At 49.2% G+C, this 19966-nt stretch overlaps 1 protein-coding gene across 3 annotated transcripts in view; it reads right to left on the bottom strand.

Moving 5' to 3' along the window:
* Positions 1–633: 633 nt before the first annotated feature.
* Positions 634–19966, bottom strand: part of USP31 (ubiquitin specific peptidase 31) — a 32857-nt gene continuing 13524 nt past the window's right edge. Inside the window, exons 4-18 of one of the 3 annotated variants that reach the window (XR_008965662.1) lie at positions 19776–19868; positions 18534–18669; positions 17870–18014; positions 16920–17103; positions 16306–16417; positions 16003–16097; positions 15405–15482; positions 15087–15216; positions 13731–13850; positions 13348–13573; positions 12805–12963; positions 11984–12136; positions 9430–10985; positions 3076–3153; positions 634–2607 (exon numbers count right to left, since the gene is read on the bottom strand). Coding sequence is in view for 1 of the 3 variants with exons in the window: in XM_057371180.1 (XP_057227163.1) it covers positions 9445–10985; positions 11984–12136; positions 12805–12963; positions 13348–13573; positions 13731–13850; positions 15087–15216; positions 15405–15482; positions 16003–16097; positions 16306–16417; positions 16920–17103; positions 17870–18014; positions 18534–18669; positions 19776–19868 (3172 nt within the window). In the remaining 2 variants the exon portion in view is untranslated. The other 2 variants (XR_008965661.1, XM_057371180.1) reach the window with 2 other exon arrangements.

Below are 19966 nucleotides of genomic sequence, written 5' to 3' on the forward strand. Positions count from 1 at the left end.
GGCAGGGAGAGCAGCTGTTCCAGCACTGGGACACCAACACGACGTGCCCTGGCRCTGAGTGACACAGACAGCGTGTCCATCTGCAAAATGGGAGAGGGCTGGCTGGGCTGGTACTAATGGGATGCTCAGGAGCTCCTCCAGGGGYAGGAGCCGGGCTGTGAGTGCCAGGTGCCTCCTACTCCCAGGGCTTGCTCCCCAGGGACCCCACACCCCCAAACCTGCAGGAACACAGCAGYGTGACAGATCCACAGGTTTGGAAATCCACAACCCACCTCAACCTACAAAGCATCCCTCACCAGAGAGTGGCAAAGGGGTTGAGGGAGCTGRAGCAAGGACATGTGAGAATTAGGAAGGTTGCCCAGCAGCAGAGCCTCCACTCTCCAGCCCCAGCCCAGCCTGCTGCCCACCAGCTTCTGTCACCCTCAGTAGTGACACCAAACTCCAGGCAAGAGGGGACACATTATGGACCTGGGGCGGGGAGGGTCAGGGGACCCAGGCAGACCCTCAATTACATGGGAAGGGGCACAGGAGACAAGAGACCCCCCCACACACATCTTCAAAAGCCCCTGAGGCCACCCCTGCCCACAAGGTGGCCCAGCCCAAGGAGCTTCCAGTGGTTCAGTTCCCCCAACAGCCCCTCTGCCCCCAACCTGTTCACCCGCTGTTAAAAGGTAAATCCATGCAGGAAGCAGCCAGAGGCTGGTGTCACCATTTCTTATTAAAAGCTGTGTTTTTGCTCTACGATGGACTAGTTTTATGTTCCCATAAATYGCCAACAGTTGGCCAGATCCCCACAGAGCCAGGATCAATACCTGGCCAGGRGGAAAAAGTGCTGAGGAAGGAAAAACAATACTCCAATTAGAGCAAAATTTAAGAGTCCAGAGGTAGAGGTGACAGTGCCTAATGTGTTACAATTTATTGATGGCTTCCCAAAGCTTGGGTGTTGTTCTGGCTCTCAGAGGCAGGCAGGTGTCCTGCCAGGCAGCACATCCACCCTATCCACCTCACAACCAGTAACCATACCCATGTGGTTCAGTTCCTCCAGTCAAATACAGGGTGTTCATGGCTTCTCTGGTTTACCCATCAACAGGGGAGCACTGTCAGTGCCCCCGTGAGCAGCCAACCTACAGCCCATGGGACAGGCAGCTGCCAGCCCCAGAGCAGGATCTGGAGGCACAGGGACCAAGGGAACACCTGGCACGCCCCACTGCTGCTCCTCTGGGACACACCCACCTCCCCAGGGTGTCAGAAACCTGTGCCCAGCTCTGCAGTAATCTAATCCCRGTTTAGTACAGCATAATCCCAGCCCAGGAGCAACAGCTGGGAGCCCCAACCCTGGGCTCCCCTCCCGACCCCACTCTAACCACTGCCTTGTCCTGCCCTGCCCTCCCCATAGACCCACATAAACTGGGAGGCAATAAAAATTGATCACGCCAAGATCAAAGTTCTCATGTGTTTTCCATGGACATCTCACCCCCCTCCCCCCCAGAGAGGCTGGAGAATGGCAGTGGGCACTCTGTTAAATCCTGTGGCCAGAAAAACCCAGCTGGATTGGAGAAATGTTGGCAAATATAATAAACACAAGTACATTAACTCTAATTCTGCGAAGCCTTTGGCTATATTAATCTCTCTTTAATGTAATCACCTATAAATAAGTGATGACCCCATGATTTAATAYGACATCTGCCATCCCCATTTCTACACAAGATGTGAAGCAGTGCCTCTGGTACACGGCAAGAGTGGAACTTGTGTGCGTGACTGGCCAAGGCAGCGAGCAGTTCCTTGGCCCAGCGCCCAGGGGCTCAGCTCCACCTCCCCAAAACCTGCAGGATGGATGCACACACAGACCAAAGCTGCAGAGCGGGGCCTGGCAGGGGCCATGCATCCCCCAGGAGCCCATGTGGGCAACGGCTGATGCAGCACAGCTTTGATAAACACACCAACATCACCATTTCTGKAACCACAACCGGGCAATGGGAGATCAGGAAAACCAGTTGAGGGATCTGGGGAACAATTCAGGGGCAACTCCCACTTTGGTGAGCATCAAAGGGGCATGGGGCACACACTGACAACACTGCTGACATGTGCAACAGTCCCCTCCTGCAAAAATATGCACAGAGGAGGGAGAAGAGAGGAAAAAAMCCCTTAAGAATCAAAAATYGTGCTAAAAGGTGAGTTTGTGAAGCCCAACCCAGCCCCAGCTGCAGTGATCTGAGGGCTCACAGGAATGGGAGGATCAGAGTCTGCAGTGGAAAGGCCCCCAGGCAGGGTGGGGCACGTCACCTTCCATTCTTCCACCCAGAGGACACACTGGATCACTAAAGCATTTCACACCCTGTTTGCCCTGAGACTGGGCAGCCCAGCAAGGGATGGTGCGTGCAGCCGTGGCAACTGGAGCAGCTCTCCCACACCAGGGGGTCACTTGGAAATGATCCACCAAGGACAGAGGTTTTCCGTTCAGCAGCCAGGAGCAGCAGCCTGTCCTCCCTCTGCCTTGCTCCATCCTCATCCTCGCTGGACTGAGGTGGGTGCCAGTAGGAGCAGCCCATCCATATTCCCCTCTGGCAGCCACACTCTCCTCTGTGCCTGGAGCCACCGCTGCACTCCCTGCTAAAGGAAAAATAGCATTTAATTAGGACAGAGCTGGAGGAGCTTCGAGCCTCCGGTGTCTGGTGATGGCAGGAAGGAAACAGGCAGAAGCCCCTCAGGCCACCCCTGCCCTCAATAGCTTTGGCCATRTTACAGGCAGGGGTAGCCTGAGGGTCTCCTGGAGGTGTGGGGATCTGGCTGGAGGTCTACTGGCCCCAAATGCCATAGGATCCATGTGTCCTCCAGCCTGCAGCTTGGTCTCACTGCTGTGGCTGGCAGCGGGTATGGATGGGGCTGGGGGTGGCAGGGAATGTTCTGGTGCCGAGAGCCCTCAAACCCCTTCAGTGGGGGGCTGAGTGCCAACATGAGGCATGGAAGGGTGGACAGGGAAGACTCTCACCTCTRCCTGAGCAGGTGTGAGCCCTCCAGCTCCAAAGAGGAGCCAGATCACATCCCCTGGCCCCAGGTCTCACAGACCAAACTCACCAGCACAAGGGCTCCGGTGCAGGTCCCACATCTGCTCTCGGGACCGTGGCTGAGCACTGCAGGACCTGGGCTGATGGTCTGTGGAGARAGAAGCATCAGGAACAACACAGGGAATGTAGGAGCCCGTTGTCTCCCCTCCCCAGCACACAGGTCTGTGCCCAAAACCAGGCCTCYGGGTTTGGTTTTGCCAAAGAAATCCTGGTCAGGGCACACGGACCAAGTTCCCAAGCCCATGCCCACATCCTGTGCCCAGAGCAGGAAGGGCAGGAACATGGCAAGGCTGCAGCCTGGAAAAACGCTCACTCAGGAAGGATGCCTAGTAATAAATTTATTGTATTTTATTACATATTCCCCTTTTTGCACTTAATTCCAATTCCTCATATTCAAACTCTTCTTTCTGAAAGAAAATGATTTTTAACATAAAAATATAAATTCTGCATATTAAAAGTGCATACACCTCGAATAATAAAACATACAAATAAATAATAAAAGGCATTGACACAGTCTCATGCAGTTGTCCTCAAATAATTTAAAATTTATGGTACAATGTTCAACCCCAAGTAAAGACAGCCTGCTCTCCAATTACTGTACAGGTCAAAAACATTAAAATACAGAGGAGAATATCAAAGGTGTGGGAAAGCCCCACGTCCCTGTACCAGGTACAGTGATGTGACATGCAGTTTGAGAACTGTAGATATTCCAGTGTAAAATCTGACATTGTGTCCAGTAGAGAAACTGCATTTGCAACAGGACTTAAAATTCAATTTTAACCAATGGTGAGGCACAGGTGGTGAGCAAATCTGTACAAATTCATACTTGGAAGGCCACAGGACAATAATGGAGCCACTTGTGGCCTGGATTCCCTTGTGTCACCCTACCCAAGGCAATGTAGCACCTCCAAAGGGGTTTATTGCACTCACAAATGCCACACGAGCCTGAGGCCGGCACAGGTGCACTGCAGGGCAGAGTGAGCCAGGACTGATGGTTACACTTAGTTTTAATCTGTGTCTTTTAAAAAACACTATTTGCAGATAAATTGAGTGCTATCGCCTTTAAAAAAATAGAAGAGTCCCTAAGCCTTTAGACCTAACACAGACATTGTACAAGTCTTCAGGTGCTTTTCTTTTACAAAAAAAAAACTGCTTTAYGGTGCTTTTGTTGAGAAAACCATGTAGGACTTTCATCTCACCACAGATTAAAACTAAATTTCAGTTCCCTCCACAGGTATCATTAGATACTGCCAAATTCTTTTGGATTAGTAGGCAAATGACTAAGATTCCAAAAAAAAAAAAAAAAAAAACCAAACCAAAATTAAAAAAACAACACCCAACAGTAAAATTATTTGGAATGTTGTTTCCAAACCCTCTCCATGCCAGCTGACCAGTGGGAGGGCACCGATGCTGTGGGGCCAAGAAGCAGGAGGAGCCCAGGGACCTGCACGAAGCCCAGGCCAGCCCTCACCAACTGCCCCAGGGGGACCTGCTGTCCAACAGGACACAGCTCAAACCCAACACTGCAGGGTTCTGGAGCACAGACAGGCAGCACAGGCAACCCCACAGGCAGCTGAGGCTCCCCCAAGAAGGCAGGCAAAACCCCAAGACCAGTGTGGGCAGGCTAAGAACAACTGGGAGCTGCTCCCCTCGCATGGAAACTCAGAGCAGCTCTGTGAGAGCCTGCCTGCCCCTCCTCACAGCACAGGCGTGCCCTCACATCACATGGAACGGCAGCTACACACACACACAACCCTGACCAGGATGCCCTGCTAACTAAAGGAAAAACAACACAAAATACAAATCAATTTGTTCTCGTTTCCCTGCTCCAATCCCTCTAACCTTACATTACGCTCCAGCCTTGTCAGTAATGCAGAATCCTGCAAAGGAAAAGAGTCAAAGATGTGCAAAGGAAGCAGGAACCCAGGGACATGCTCCTGTGTGCCAGCAGCAGCTGCACCACGAGGCAGCAGCACAGACTCCAAGCGGTGCTCCAGAGCTCACGGAGCAGCTCCAACGCCGAGCACGGCCACAACTGGGCTAGAGGCTTGCATAGTTAGTAGGGACATGCATCAGGGACAGCACGGCCATGCAAGCTGCCTCGCACCGAGAAAAATGGTTGGTCATGCTCAAGTTTCAGCTTCAGAAAGCAAAACCCCTGCAGCGACAGCGGATGAGGGCACTTGCAGTGGGAGAAGTGCAATTAAGCTGCTAGCTTTCTATCCTAAGCATCTTGTTTTTATTAATCGGTATTTGATAAGTCTGAAAGGGTTAACAATTTACATACCCAAAGTGAGACACAAGTTACAGAGAACTGCAGGCACCAAATTGTCTATCAAATGTGATTAATACAAATAAAAGGTGCCTCTTCAATACACGTCATTGAAAATGTGCTTATAACTTGAATACTACTAAACACTATCCAAAAGACACAGCCCAAAAAGGGCAAAAAAAAAGTCTCTAGGTGACTCCAGTAGAAATCGAGCATTGGAATGAAGGCGCTGCTCTCCTGCACCCAGAGGGCCAGTTCCAGGAGCAGGAGCAAGTGGCAGACTAGTGACACAGAGTGAAACACAAGTCACACACCGGCGCAGGCGAGTCCAACCCAAAGCCTATCGGAAACACACTGCCTGAAAGCCTGCTTTGCCTCAGAGCTCACCTCTTTGGGAGCAGGGTCACTGCTGGGCCTCCCCCTTCCCAAGCATTTCCCATCACCATGAGGCCACCCTGTACACCTTTGCTTCCAAGTCCTTGGCAGTAAGATCCCAAACCCCGCCATCCCCAGCCAGGCTGAGCAGGACTGGCAGGGCAGACCTGGCAGCAGCCATTCTCATCCCACCCAGASTGCCATGAGACCTCCAGGCCCCACCCAGGGGAGGCACAGGTCCCTGGCCAGCAGTGGCCTCKGGGAGCTAGCAGAGCCCACCTCCCCCACAACCATGAGTGCCCCCGATGGCCAACAAGAATTTTAAGAGATGACCATGTACATGCAGCTGCTCCAGGACAGGCTCAGGATGTTGCTGCTTGAAGGATCCCTATGCAAAGCCAAGGTGGTGTTGGCATCTAGGACTTGGCAGATTCCTCTCTGGAGTGTTTCCTGGTACCATACCACATCCTGGCAGCTGGACAACACAATACCATGGACAGGAATTCCTACACTTGAAAGGGACAAGAGACAAGTCTGCTTTAAAGCACAGAGAGAAGACTGCTGATTTTTTCCCAAATCCCTCTAAATAGGGCCTGTAATACCTACATTCAGTTTCAGAAACATTTATCCTACATCGTTGATGGAGTCATGACTGTAACAGGAACAAGGCTTTGATTACCACACCCAGTGAACAGCATTTCCCAGACCCATACCCTTCAACTCTCTGCTGTGCAAGGAAGCTCATTTCCTACTGAAGATGTGTGACACCAACAAGCAGAGGTGCAGAGTGACGTGAGTGGCCGAGTTCCCAAGTGCCATGATACAGAGCGGACACAGACACGGAGCAGGCACTGCACTTCCCACAGACTACACGCACACACTCTGACATTTTGCCTGGTGCCTGTGTTGTGTTCCACATGAACTCTGGTGCACCCTTGTAAGTCGAACCATTTTGCCTGAGGATATCCCAAGTCAAGCCCTCCTGAGCAGAAAACCCACCAGAGAGGAGCAGCACCCCACCTGCTCAGAGATGAGGGTATGTCAGTGCAACACCTCTTGTCCATTCACACCTCTCTGCAGAGCAAGGAGCCTGTGCACCAGAGCTGCCATTCCAGAGGGACAGAGAAATCCAGTTTGGCAGCATACAGGGAGCAGACAGTGCTGGAGCTGGCAGCAATTCTCATCAGAATTACAGGGAATGTGCAGAAAGAGAATGAGATTGCATCTCATGGGATTACAGAGGTTCAACTACTTTTATCAGCTGCTGGAATACCAGGACCTCCATCTCCCTTCTGCCCAGATGGGAGCTTCAAGGACTATTCTCTTGCTCCAATACAAACATTGAACTGGCATTCAGCTAAAAGACCAATTCGGACACKGCTTCAAATTCCCTTCAGTCAGTCAAGCAGCACAGGAGCACAACCACCTCGAAACCCACACACCAGCTTCCAGTTTAAACTCCTTCAGTGAGTGATGGCATGAAAAGAAAATGTCATTTGATAAAAATAACCTTTCACAAATGTCCACGGTAAAATGCACAGAGTAGTTCTGTCTATTAAAAGATCCCAAACCGAGTCAGCATAARCCACTGGAATTACATTCTTGCTAGAAGAGTTGTTACAAGAGAAGAGCCAAGACAGTGTAAGACCTTAATACAGATAAAACCTCAAACAAATACTTCAACATCAACATTTCAGGGAGTAATTTAAGTATTGCAATGTGAAGCAAGTCTTATCTGCTCTGCTRGATATAACAGAAAATAATCCAAGAATAATCCAAGTCATACATTTCAGAAGCAAGCAATGCAATCTTTGCTTCTTGTCGCTGCAATAAATGAGACTGAAACAATGCCCGGGCAAAGGAACGCATTGAGGGGACAGTCATGTTCAGACTGGAACACRCAGGGCATTACATGGGCAGGCTGTGGGCACTGCTGGGGCACACAAAGGGGATGCAGCAGGACATCACCAGGACACTGCAAGGGTTACACCACAGGTGGGCTCACCCTCATACACTTACCCCAGCTCGGTGGCACCCCCAGCTCAGCCCCACACACACTCCGAGGTGCCAGCTACCCCCAACCCTTCCCTCCCAAGCTTGCTGCGGGTGTGTGGTGAGCAGAAAAGTGGTCATAGAGCAGCAAGGTGCCCAGCAACCCTGGGGACAAGGCTGCCTRCAGGGTGAGCAGCATCTGGACAAGGGAGGTGGCACAGGCTAGTTTGTTATACTGTTGGGACAGAGCACACATGTGCCCAGCCCCAAGCTATGCCCAGAGAAGCTCTGCCACTGGACAGGACAGGCACAGACCTCACTCAGCAGAGAGAGTGCCCAGCACATTGTCCAGCTTGTCACAACCTACACAAGAGGCTGTGGACATAAAGGATATGCAGCACATCAATAAAACCTCATGGAATTTAAAAAAAAAAAAATATTACACCACATATATGTAAAAGGACTTAATAAATCCACCTTAAGAGGAACCTTACAGAACTTGAGGAATCTCCCCTGTAAGAAGGGCATGTAAACAAAGACATCAGTAGATGTAGTGTTTTGACCCTGATGGAGGCTGYTGTCCAAACAAGAAGGGGAACCTTCCACTGAGGGACACGTGGCAGCCAGACCCATGCGGAGGGGACAAGCATGCCAGAGGGAGGAACGTACAGCACTCTAGAGAGCAGGAAAACTGCTCTGGGGGATTGCGTACAGCCCCTCCAACCCATACAAAGGGGCCTGTCAAAGCATGCTCAGAGAGGGCAGGATGACTCTTGATCTAAACATCACCCCTGGAGATAAGGGAGGCTTAATTACACACTATGATAAAGGTCTGAGCACATTAGGAAATGCTTCCCAGGAGTTTGAACAGGGGCATCCTGACAGCATCATGGCCATCCAGGTGTGTGGACACAGCTCTCCTATGGCACTCCTTCCACAGGATGAACTGGCCACCAGCTGCTGCCCAGGGATTTCTTCTGTTGTTTAGTAGAGCATTTCAGAAGAAAGTAGTTAAACAGGACAGGGTAGAGGTTGCCTTAGGTATGGACAAAACAAAACTCTTCATAGACATAGCAACAAAAACTGCAGGTTAGGTTTCAAACTTCCTGCTGTTGGAATGCAAAAATTAAATCTATTACACAGACACRCGCACAGAGACACACAGGTACCTTTCTGTCCGTCACTAATGCTAGTCCCTCCTATACTGGCTGAGTATATACCTGAGAAACAACATTAGTGTTGAAATATTGCCCTTTAGAAAGCTTGAAAATGGAGGGGAGCAGGGAGAGAGAGTTGAGAGCAGAAAGAAGCGACAGTCTCTCCAGTTTCCTTCGCATCCTCCACAGCTCAGAACAAGGCCATACACCAGTGTGGACACAGCCCACTCGGAACAAGACCAAAGGAATATCAGTTCACAGCTCTACAAAGCACACCAGTGTCAGTACAACTGGGTGTCAGATTCCAACCCTCAAATCTGAAGAAAGCTGCTGCACTTTTGACAGAGACTCCTGTACAAGTGCTATGGGACAGCTGCATTCATGTTCAACAACGACTCCAGCTAGGCTACTTGCACCAGTGCTGGCTGCCTGTGGCTATTTGGTTTGATGGCAGAATCAAAGGCGCTTTAACAACTTGCAGTTAACTTCTCCTCAAAACATACATTAGGCACATGAACAAAAAACAAGAGCTCAGAATAAATTAGCTTCTCAGCAGAAGAAAAGACACCTGGATTGCAGCATTTCACTGAGGTTCCAGAGAAGGCCGTACAGACACCTGCATGCTGGAAGGTAATTTTTTCAGCGGCTTTTCAGCAGACTGCTTGCCACTGGAAGGAGGAGACTGGACTCCGGGATCTAGCTGGGAAGACTTGGACTTGCGACTGGATAGCAGAGAATGTTTGTTAGATGTGGCATCTTTTGAGACAAGTTTTTCTTTTGTAGTAATGTTGGCATTGGTTTGAGAGGCTGGTGGGACACCACCTTTCTCTGGTTTGTCCTCCAGCACATTTTTACTCCCTGTCTTGGAACTGACACTCCCTGTCTTTTTTGAAAGCATGGTTGTCTTCCCCAGGTCTGCTGACCTCCGTGTCTCCTTCTGCCTTAAGGCTGATTTAAAGAAAGACAAACCCTTCTCTTCTGACTTGCTGTCCCTCTTCAAACCAGAACGYGCCCCAACATTTGGAGACCGCAGGTTGGCCATGGAGGAACTGCGCACATGCTTGCTGTCCACTGCCCTGCTGTCACTCCTGGAGTGGCTGATCCGYGGAGAGCTCGTTCTTGAGCCGCTGGTAACGCTCGTTTTATCCGAGCCCAGACTGATCTTGGAGCCCTCCCTGCTGAGGCTGCGGTCGGAAGTCCGGCTCTTCCCAGAAGAAGAGCCCTTAGTCAATGAGCCTGATGGGGTTTTCTTGGCAGCTGTGGAAGATGGAGAAGAACCTGACTTCTGCTTCTGTTGAGCCGATGGGACAGATGCCTCCAGGGGCTTCGTGCTGTGGTCCTTCCTAGCCTGAGTGGGAGCAGGAGACCCGTGTCGCCCACTGACCCTTGAAGAGTCTGTCTTACTTCTGGACCGAGAAGCTTTCTGAGAACTCTTCAGTGGAGGAGAAGAGTGAGAGACTTTGGTCTCTTGGGTAGCAGAGACTGTCCTTCCCTTCCTCAAACTTTTGTCTGGCTCAGAAGCTCCTTTGGAGCTGTGACCCTTCTTAGGGGTGTCATGTGGCTTCTCTGCAGCCAGCCCTGTTCCACCTGGGGATTTCGCTTCCTTCACTGGGGAGCTGTCCACAGAATCGCTCTGGTCAACAAAGGCGATTTGATTGTTGTTATCAAAAGGGTCCAGAGCAGGGTGATTCCTGTCTGGTTGCACAGAGCTTTTACCATACCCATCTGAAAGGTCTGAGCTAGATGTCCTTACAACRGACTCTTCCCTGAATGCCCCTTCCATGACAGCCAAAGGGGCTCTGCGAGCCGTCCTGTGCTCTCGCCGACTGCTGTCACAGGGCTCCAAGTAGCTGCTMGAGAGATTCCTCAGGCTGCCAAAGCATGAGGTGGAGACTTTATCATCAGCAGCTTCCCCAATCTTCTCCAGGGTGGAAGCAGAGGTATGTACAGGGGAATCTCCAGAGAAGCGTGATGGGGAGTTGGAGCGGAACTGCAGTTTTGCAGAGAGTGACCACGAGGGCCTGACACCGTTTTCACTCACTGCCAGTGGGCTGGTGACAGAGGATCTGGATGACAAGCTCTGACGCTGGACACTCCTTACAAATGGTCGAGTTGAAAATCCTCCTGCAGAGAAAGCAAGCGACAGTCTCAGTGAAAAAGCCAAGGCTGCAGCTGGTTTATCAACACCCACCCATCCACATTCCCTCAAAAGAGTCAAGCAGCCCACCCACACCACACTATGGGTCTCTCCATGCAGGCTGGGGGCACAGCTTCTTGCACAAAAACTGAATGAGGAATCCAAAAACTTTTAGTTGCCAGGGGTCACCCAGGAGAAACTTTCTGAAGCCTCTGTAACTCAGATTCTTCTCTCATCCCTGAGCAGCAGGAGATCAAACACAGGATTTTCCACCTTGAAAGTCCTTGAAACTGGCAAGGAGATCACCAGCTAGGATTATGATTCTGTATTAAAGAATATTTTACAGAGCATTCTGTGAAAGGCAAAGTAGAATTCCTACCTCTAGATCAAGTGATGTAATTGTATTTAGAAACACAAAATGTAAGTATTTTAGAAGTGTAACTTCCACGGCCAGACCTGACAGCTGTCACAACACTGCTGCAGGGACATCTCCACATCARTTTCCAAATGCTCTGACTGACCCAAGAAGCTCCACATTGTCAGAACTTACAAGGCRCTGTGTGGAGGAACCAGGCAAAGACAGGAATTGAACAGTAACTTYCACATGAGTGGTTTTGCATCTTCCCACTCCCTGGAACCGGCCAGCAGCACAGGAGCAATTAGTGCCTATGCCAAATCTGTCAGCACTGTGTCAGCCACCCTGCAAAGGTGATGCAGTGAGACCCAGAGAGAACACAAGCACAAGAAGTTCCTGACTGAGAGGTTTTGTTGATGGCATTTGCTTTCTTTGAAAGGCTCCTTAAGGTTCCTACTCTGTTCTCCTCCAAACTTCCATATGAGACAGAAGCCCACCTGTGCTCCTACCGAGCCAGCGCCTGCCTCTCCCAGCTGCTGGAGTAACTGTCCCTTGTAACCACAGACGTTGCAGCTATTTTCACAGGGATCTTGCAACAGAAAGACAAGTGGGCCCAACAATGATACACACCATCATCTTCACTCCGTTCCCCAGTCAGCTCCACCGACTCGGAGAGCGAGGCGAGGGAGGTGCGGCGCGAGGAGGCGGCGGAGGCGATGCTGGGCTGCTTGCTGCCCGGGAGCCGGCTGACCCAGTGCTCACACAGCGATGAGCTCGTGGAGCCTGCAAGGAGCAGGCACAGCACAGGTCAGCACACACACAAAACCCTGTCACACCTGAGAGTCAGGTACATACTGCACTGCTCTGGCTTTGGCAGATACCTGGAGCTGACCCTCACGGCCTCAGCATCCAGACACTGCCAAGGAATGGGGCTTTACTCTTATGGAGAAGTTAYGGTCAGAATAGGAAGACAGAGCTGCACTTGTCCCAGTGTGCTGTGAATACCAGCATGCAGGCAGTGGCAGCATTTCAACTGTGATCCCATCAGCACAAAAATCTCTTTTTTCCAAAGGAAGGTCACCAAGTCTGCACCTGCCCACAGCTCACCCCGGATTCCACCAACACGTGCGTCCTTGGGACACGGCGCTGCCACAGGGAAGCAGCAAGTCACAATTTGATGTCCTGGTTTTGACAAGGGCAATTYTGAGCAGTCACCCGTGAGGATGCAGGGGCTTCCCCCATCTCTGCAGTCTCCCTGCCACAACTGCCTTAGCACAAGAGGTGGCAGGTTTCCAAAGCCTCTGATGCACAGCCACAGACTCAGACAAGCCTCAATGAGTTCTGGGACACAGAGTGGGGACTTAAGCAGAGCTTGGTAGAAAATTCTTCAGGACAAACTGTCCATGTAAGACAACATACAGTCACCCCTGGACAGTGCCACCAGGGCTTACCTGCCACTGAGCTGTTGGCAGACCATGAGGGGATTGCTGTGCGTCGCTGGTAGAACAAGATGTAAGCTGTCTGCTTGCAGACTTCRCTTTCAGAAAGTTGCTGCACTTCACTGTCATCAAAGCAGTACCACTGGCCATCGACAGAATTCTTGCAATATGCTAAGAAATAATATATTATGTAAGACTTTTCCTCACTCCTACTACTCTCAGGTTTGCTGTATGATATTTAACATAACCTTATCTGCTATGATGGATCAGAGGAGAATGTGAGGAAAAGATTTATTCTTGCATCATCTTCCAGTCTGACTGGCTAGATGGAAACCTAAGGCTCCCAGGACACAATAAACAGCTTACWTTTCAGGACTTTCTTTGTCCAACATTACTGTTCAGAACCGAACATCATTTAGAGTGGCTCCATTCACTTCACCTTCTGTAACTTGTGGCACTCTGCTTCCATCAGTGACTCCCTTTCTGACTCCATACAGAAATAGAACCCCTTTCCTTACAAAAACCTCCACCAAGGTAACATAGCAGGAYACTTGCCTGTATAGTGCCCCCCTTGCATGGTGCCATGGTGGTTGCAGACAGCATACAGGTCATAGATATAGTCCTCAGGATCTCTGCCGAGGCCATAAGGTTTCCTCCAAGGTGACCAGTGCGATGGCAGGCTCCAGCTGCTCTGGCTACGTTTCACAACGTGAGGAGTCATGTCCAAGCCACTCAAGGGGAAYTTAACCATGTTCTGAAGTTTCATCCTTCGGTCTCCTTCCTGGGTACACAGAAGAGCATGAGCTGCAGAGGCCCAAGGCCACCACACCTGGGGAAACTCCAGGTGAGGAACACTTAGGATAGAATGGTTGCTTCTAAACAGGAGGGTCTACTCACATCATTCAGCAGTCCTCCAGCAACACTACAGGCATCCTTACCTGTCTAAACCTTTTGAGATGTATGATGAGAACATCAGGTAAGGTCCAGAGGCTCAGTGTGATGCTACCCTGCTGCAGCTGCTTACAGTGTGGGCATCGCCATGCATCATCTGGGGCAAGCTACAAGAAATAGGCTGGAGTGGGTATTGGTTTTCAAATTCCAAAGCAGCTTGCACCACACTGCTATTCCTCTGCTGCCCCAAGCCCAGTGCAGACACTGAACCCTCTGCCTCATCTCCCTCCAGCATTTATMAAGCTCACTGGAAATGCAGGGTTCCCAATGATGCTTTTCAAAGTGACAAGCAGAGATGTGTGTCTCATTCAGGAGGCACTTCCTGCTCCAAGGCAGAATTCAGCCAGTGCTGCTGTGCAGAGGACCTTTTTGCACCTTACAAACACCAATGCCTAGGAAGTGGAAAAAAAAGAAAAGGAAAATCCAAGGCAAAATGCAGGCAGGCTTGGCAGCCTGAAAAACATTCTCACAAGAAAACCACCAGCAGAAAAAAAAGCAGAAAAAAAGCAGAAAAAAATCAGAGTAGAAAGAAGAAAGGTGTACTATGGATGTCACTTCTGACACCTCACTGCCCTCTGGGAACCCTCTTCCTCTGTAGTCCCAACAGCACAGAGCTACACACTGAAGATTSTCCCTGTCCACCAAGCTTTCCTCCACAGCCCAGTGTGCAGGGAACTCAGCAGCCAGAGATTCAAGCTGTCAAACAACTCTTTYCTCACCTCTGAAAGAAGTGACAAGAAAGGCTCCAAAATTATTACAGCTCAATCCTGGGGCCAAAGACTACCTCCAGACCAGCCTTTTGTGCAGATTAGAGACTGCCAAACAAAATCAGACAGCTGCCATGTGCCAGGCAAGGGCCAGGTCAGAGCCCTCTCTGGCCTGCCAGTGGCACACCATCACTCCTGCATCTTCAGCCTCACACWCCACCAGGAGAGCCAGAGAAGGGGAGCAGCCTTGTTCCTGCAGAACTGAGTTCAGTGGTCATTGTGCTGCTATTCAGGAGGGTCCCACTCAGTGGGAGCTGCCTGAGCCCACCCTAGCCCTGCTCAAGCTTGGGAACAGATAACTGATCCAGGATACTCCAGAAGCCACATTGTTTGCTATCCTTCATAATATTTATAATATTTCACAGGATCAACGTCTGGGCAGGAAAGAATCCAACAGTAAGACCTCCCACAACCTTCACACTACAGAGAAGCTCCGTTAGCAGCACAGATAACTAGTCTTGTGTYACAAATCTATTCTCCTGTCACAAGGAATCAATGTTTGCAGAAAAGAGCAGCTCTGGAGTGTGGGAGTTCCCGCGGCATGTGAACAAGCCAGAGTACACAATCTGTATCTACCTGTTCCTCTTTGGTGTACAGTTGGAAACACTGAGATAAAGTGCAGATCTGAGGTTGATGATGAAGCTCTCTCTGCTGGCGGACACTTTCAGAGTCTGGAATATACTCCTCTTCTGTATTCACAAACAAGCTGCATCAGGAGACACCACATTTACCAGCACATCCCCCTGCTCCCCAGGCTGTCCTTGCAGACAGGGGCTGGGCACAGGTGGAGTTTGAGGGTTCTCATGTTTGCTGAARGATGCACAGTTCACACAACAAGCCGCAAGCAGCAATTGTGAGATGAACACACTTCAAGGTTTTTTACTTCATACTTACTAATCTTTAGTTTCTTTGTCCCATTCTACCACTAATTTCACGTGAGCGGTTCCCCCCTGTCCACATGACTTCAATGCCCTGCAGACAGAAGCAGACAGAAATCAGACCATTTTCAATCCAAAGCCTACATTATCTTCTACATGCATGTAATTTCTCTCCATAAGCCCTTCATTCTTCCCCCACTCTCAACAGCTCAAGTTTGCAAAGGAGTAAAAGGAATTCACACAGCAAAAAGCTTGGCAAAGCTGGCAAATGCCTTCACCAAGCATGTGAGGTCCATAAGGCAACATACACTTGTTACAGAATAGGCATCTACCAACATTTCCAAAGAATAACAAGCACAAGAAAAACATTTAAAATGGTAGGAGTAATATTTTCATTCTGTCCTCGATTTCCAAGAAGAACAGACTCCAGATGGTATGACACACAACTGAGCTATTCTCACACAGCCTCCCGAGGACGCTCCATCCTTTCCCTGCAGTCTATTCCACACATCCACACCAGGACTGTCCATTTCTGCATGATTACACACCAAGTTCCCAGCTAACAAGCCTCTCTTCATTCCTGGGAAGGACCCAGGACCTGAGGGTCAGCTCACCTTTCCACTGTTGGGTGGCAGAGGGGTCGCTCCTCCTGAGGTAGCAAGTACGTTATGCCCACAACACTGACCACTCGCAAGCTGAACGGGCAAACCTGCAACAGAGAGAGCAGAGACCACCTCAGGGAACTCTCAGCACTGACTGACAAAGACTTTACCTCAGAAAACGTTTGACATGAGAAAGCAAGTATACAAGGTCTCAAATGTGCTGTGCCAATGAGCTGACAGAGGGCTGAGGTACAGCAACAGAGACTGTGTATCCAACAGCTCCTCTGTGGTGAACAGAGAGGAAGTTTGTCTCACCTGCAAGCAGGCTGCAGGCCGCAGGAAATACTGCATCTTCTCCAAAATCTCCTTCTGCAGAATATCCCAAGCAATTGTTTTTTCCAAGTGCAACACAAAGGGCAAACCAAACCTATGGGAAGGAGAAGCATTTGAAGAAATAATTAGAAGATTATCCGGCTCTGCAATTGGAACCCCATACCATATGAAAGAACTTTATATGAAGTTCTGTGAAGCTTCAGAGGCCGAGGCAGCTCTCAGGCTCCAGTCGATACAAATGCCTTTGCCATTGTTGATTCTCACATCTCCCCCTTCCCCCATTTTCACTCCAATTTAAAATTCCATCACAGGGTCTGGTCAAAGGTGCTGCTCTCAAACCAAACAGCTCTAAAAAGGTGGTGTATCCTCCCAGCTGGGCAGTGTTTGCTTCTTTATAGCAACACTGCAATACTTGAAGTTCACTGAAATTAGTAATATTTTCTGCACCCATTAATGCTCTTTGATCAACACCTAATGGAAGCTAGGGATGCAAACTGCTGCTCCTTCACCTTGAGCATGTACTAAAGGACAGTAAAACTCAGGTCAATTTAGGAAGCAGCCAAAAGAGTAACTCCAACCATGCTGCTGCCAGTCACCTTTTGCTCTGCTGTCCAGTGCACGCTCTGTTACACACCAGCAAGACAATCTTGTCATTTGCTGCTAGTTTAGGACAGGACTGTTCCAGTTTTCCAGACTTCACCATTCCTTGAGAGTAAGCTATTGTTCGGGAGTGCTCAGTSCCACATTTCAAGTTATTCAGGTTATTGTTCACATGTATTCCTGAAAAATTAGGATAAAGGAAACATTTTATTACGTCATTTGCCTTTAGTGCTCTGCTGCCCCCCTCAAGAAATCCTCCTTAGGTTGCAGAGGAGCAGGTCAGTATGGAATCAGAAGCATTTTCATCACCTGCACTAAGGTTTCAAAGAGCAATTACCTTTCATAATGACTATTTCTTTAGAAAAGGACATTATATACAAGCATTCCCTATCTAATTTTTCACAGCAGGTTGTACAAGCACTCTCAGCTTTTACTGCCTGCAAGAAAAACTCAAGTGCCAAGAACCCAACTTGTTACTTTCAATAATAAAATTTGACTTTGATTACACTCCATCCACCAGGATACCATGATTCCACTTCACTAAGGGGACATGCAGAGGCCAAGAGGTTTGAGCTTGGAAAGAGAAAGTGTTTGTTCATTCCTGAGACTGTTTATTCATCACTAGCAATCTGATTTTAAATAACACAATTTCAGTGGCTTCATCTGGTCCCTAGCAGGTCTTTAAATTAAGCTTGACAAGAGATTTCACATTAAGCCAGCCTGGCCTGCAGTATCAGCCCCAGGAAGAGGCAGAAAGGAGTGTACAATGTTCCTTGATAACCTCCCAGCTGACAACACTATTAAATCTTCTGGAACGAGCCCGGACAAAGTCAGAGCTGAAATCAATACACCAGAACATCAACAGCTTGTGGGACTCATTCTTTTCCCACACAAACCTCCTTCACTAGTCACCTGGGGTGGGCATTAAGAGGAGTTATTGACTCACCTCTCTGACTGAGGATGCCCTCGGGCCTGAAGATCTCTGGGGTCTCAAAGGCAAAAATGCAGTCACTCTCATGGATGGTGTCCAGATCATCAGTGTCGCAGAAGGAGCGATGGAAGCCATCGTAGTACATCTCTGTCAGCACRATCTGCAGGCAGCAGAAGCAAGTCAGAACCCATCAAACTCCCCACACCTGGTTCAGCTTAATGCCCTGTCTCTCAGCTGGGATTTTCCTGCTATGGGATGGCACTCCTCAAAACATCCTGGCATCTGCCAGGAGCAAGGTACAGGGAAAAGGACAGCCATAAACAAGAAGCTAGGGTAAAASAAACACATGGAGAGGTTTTGGTGGAATTCAGCTTTTCTGAAGATCTTTCTACAGAGGAGTTCCCTGTAGATGCCCAATGGTTCCCTCATTGCCAGCATGCACGGATCACTGTGGGGTCAGGCAGGTCTGCACACTCCACTGAGGGCTATTCCAACATCAGTAGGATTCAAACAGCCAATACACAGGGAAAAGCAYGACCCAGATTTCCACCAGTACTTTACTTCCCTGTTCAACCACAGGCAGCAAATTTCAATTCCTACATAACTGGTAAGGGACAAAAGCCTCCACACTCCCTCCCACCACAGGGAGGGCACACAGGTGAGCAGCACAGCCCYTTACCTGCTCCGTGGGTATCTTGGTTTCCGAGGACACAGCCTCCCGCAGCCTGGCCACTGATCCAGAGATGGGCACKGCCACCCCGATGCGCATGCAGTGGGAGCACTTGCCCTGGTACACCACAGTGACATAAAGGGGCCTGTGGAGAGCATGGGAGCACTGTTAGAGCTGGGCTGAGCACCTCTGAGCACTGCTTGGAGCAGCCTCAGCCCAACCTGGGCACATCCAGGCTGCTCACCAGGTACAGGGCCCTCCTGAATGTCCAGATCCACCTCATGATGGAGTACACTCAGCTGCAGCCAGACAAKTGTGTKTGATTTACAGACTCCTTTCTTACTACATGGCCTGGTGTTACATGGCCTTGGTGTTACTTGCTCCCAAAGGCAGAACATCTCAAAAAAGGTCCACAAAGTTAAAACCAAAACTCTAYGAGAAGGCAATCAGTTTTCCAATAAGGACCCTTTGAAGTTTGGGACAGKATAAGACAGCACCTTAAAGTACTTGGAGATCTACTACTGGGAACAGGCTGCCTGTCAGCCCTCAATCCTGACTCCAACAGCACTGCCTGGGSAGAGAAGAGGGAGAACCATCCCTCGAGAGCCTGCTCAACTGCTACTCAATAGTGAAGAAGCAATTTCCAGAGCAAATGTGACACAGCAATGTTTAATCTGCCCTGTCACCAYTCTGTTCCGTTGCTTCTGGAAGCAACACAAGTTTTCTGGATCCAAACACCAGGTGAAGGAGCTTGTTTATACCACTGATAGTTTTGCTGTGCATCTCTATCTTCATTCTGAACATTTTATCTGGATTTTTTTCCTTCCCTGAAGTTTTTTTCTTTATTTGCATCAGCTTTCTTTAAAAAGAAAAAGATTTTGCAGGAAAGATTTTAACTTAAATTGGAGTAAGGCTGTTTAAAAAAAAAAAAAAGAGTGTTTCGTCCTTGTCCCTATTTTAATTTTAAAATGCTATAAATTAAGTGAAATGCAAAATGTTTTGGTTAAGGGAATCAAAGACTTTTCCCCTCAAAATTTATTCTATAGGAAGGATAGGCCTTTCTGAAACAAGTAAAAGGCTCAATTTTCCATTTTACCTGCAAAGCAAAAAATTAAATCCCCATGTGGTCCTATCTACCTTTTTTAATGACTTACCAGAGATTTTGCTCATGTCCTGCTTCCTGCTGTAGCAAATTAGACAACACTACATGCATGGGAAAGAGTCAACATTAAGTTCAGGACAGTTCCATACCGTGTGTGAGGCAGAGGGATTGGCAGCGAGATGCAGAGGAAAGGGTCAAAGGTGTTGCTCTGCTTCTGGCAATGAGGGCACGTCAGGGAGGACCTAGGACAAACATGGRTAACAGGGCAGAGTTACACCTCACCTGGTCATCAATGTATAAACCATCAAAYCCCAAATTCACCAATAACAGATCCAACAGG

This window comes from Malurus melanocephalus, unplaced genomic scaffold (assembly GCF_030028575.1).
Source record: "Malurus melanocephalus ecotype Western Australia unplaced genomic scaffold, MMel_1.1 scaffold_143, whole genome shotgun sequence".
Classification (NCBI taxonomy): Eukaryota; Metazoa; Chordata; class Aves; order Passeriformes; family Maluridae; genus Malurus; species Malurus melanocephalus.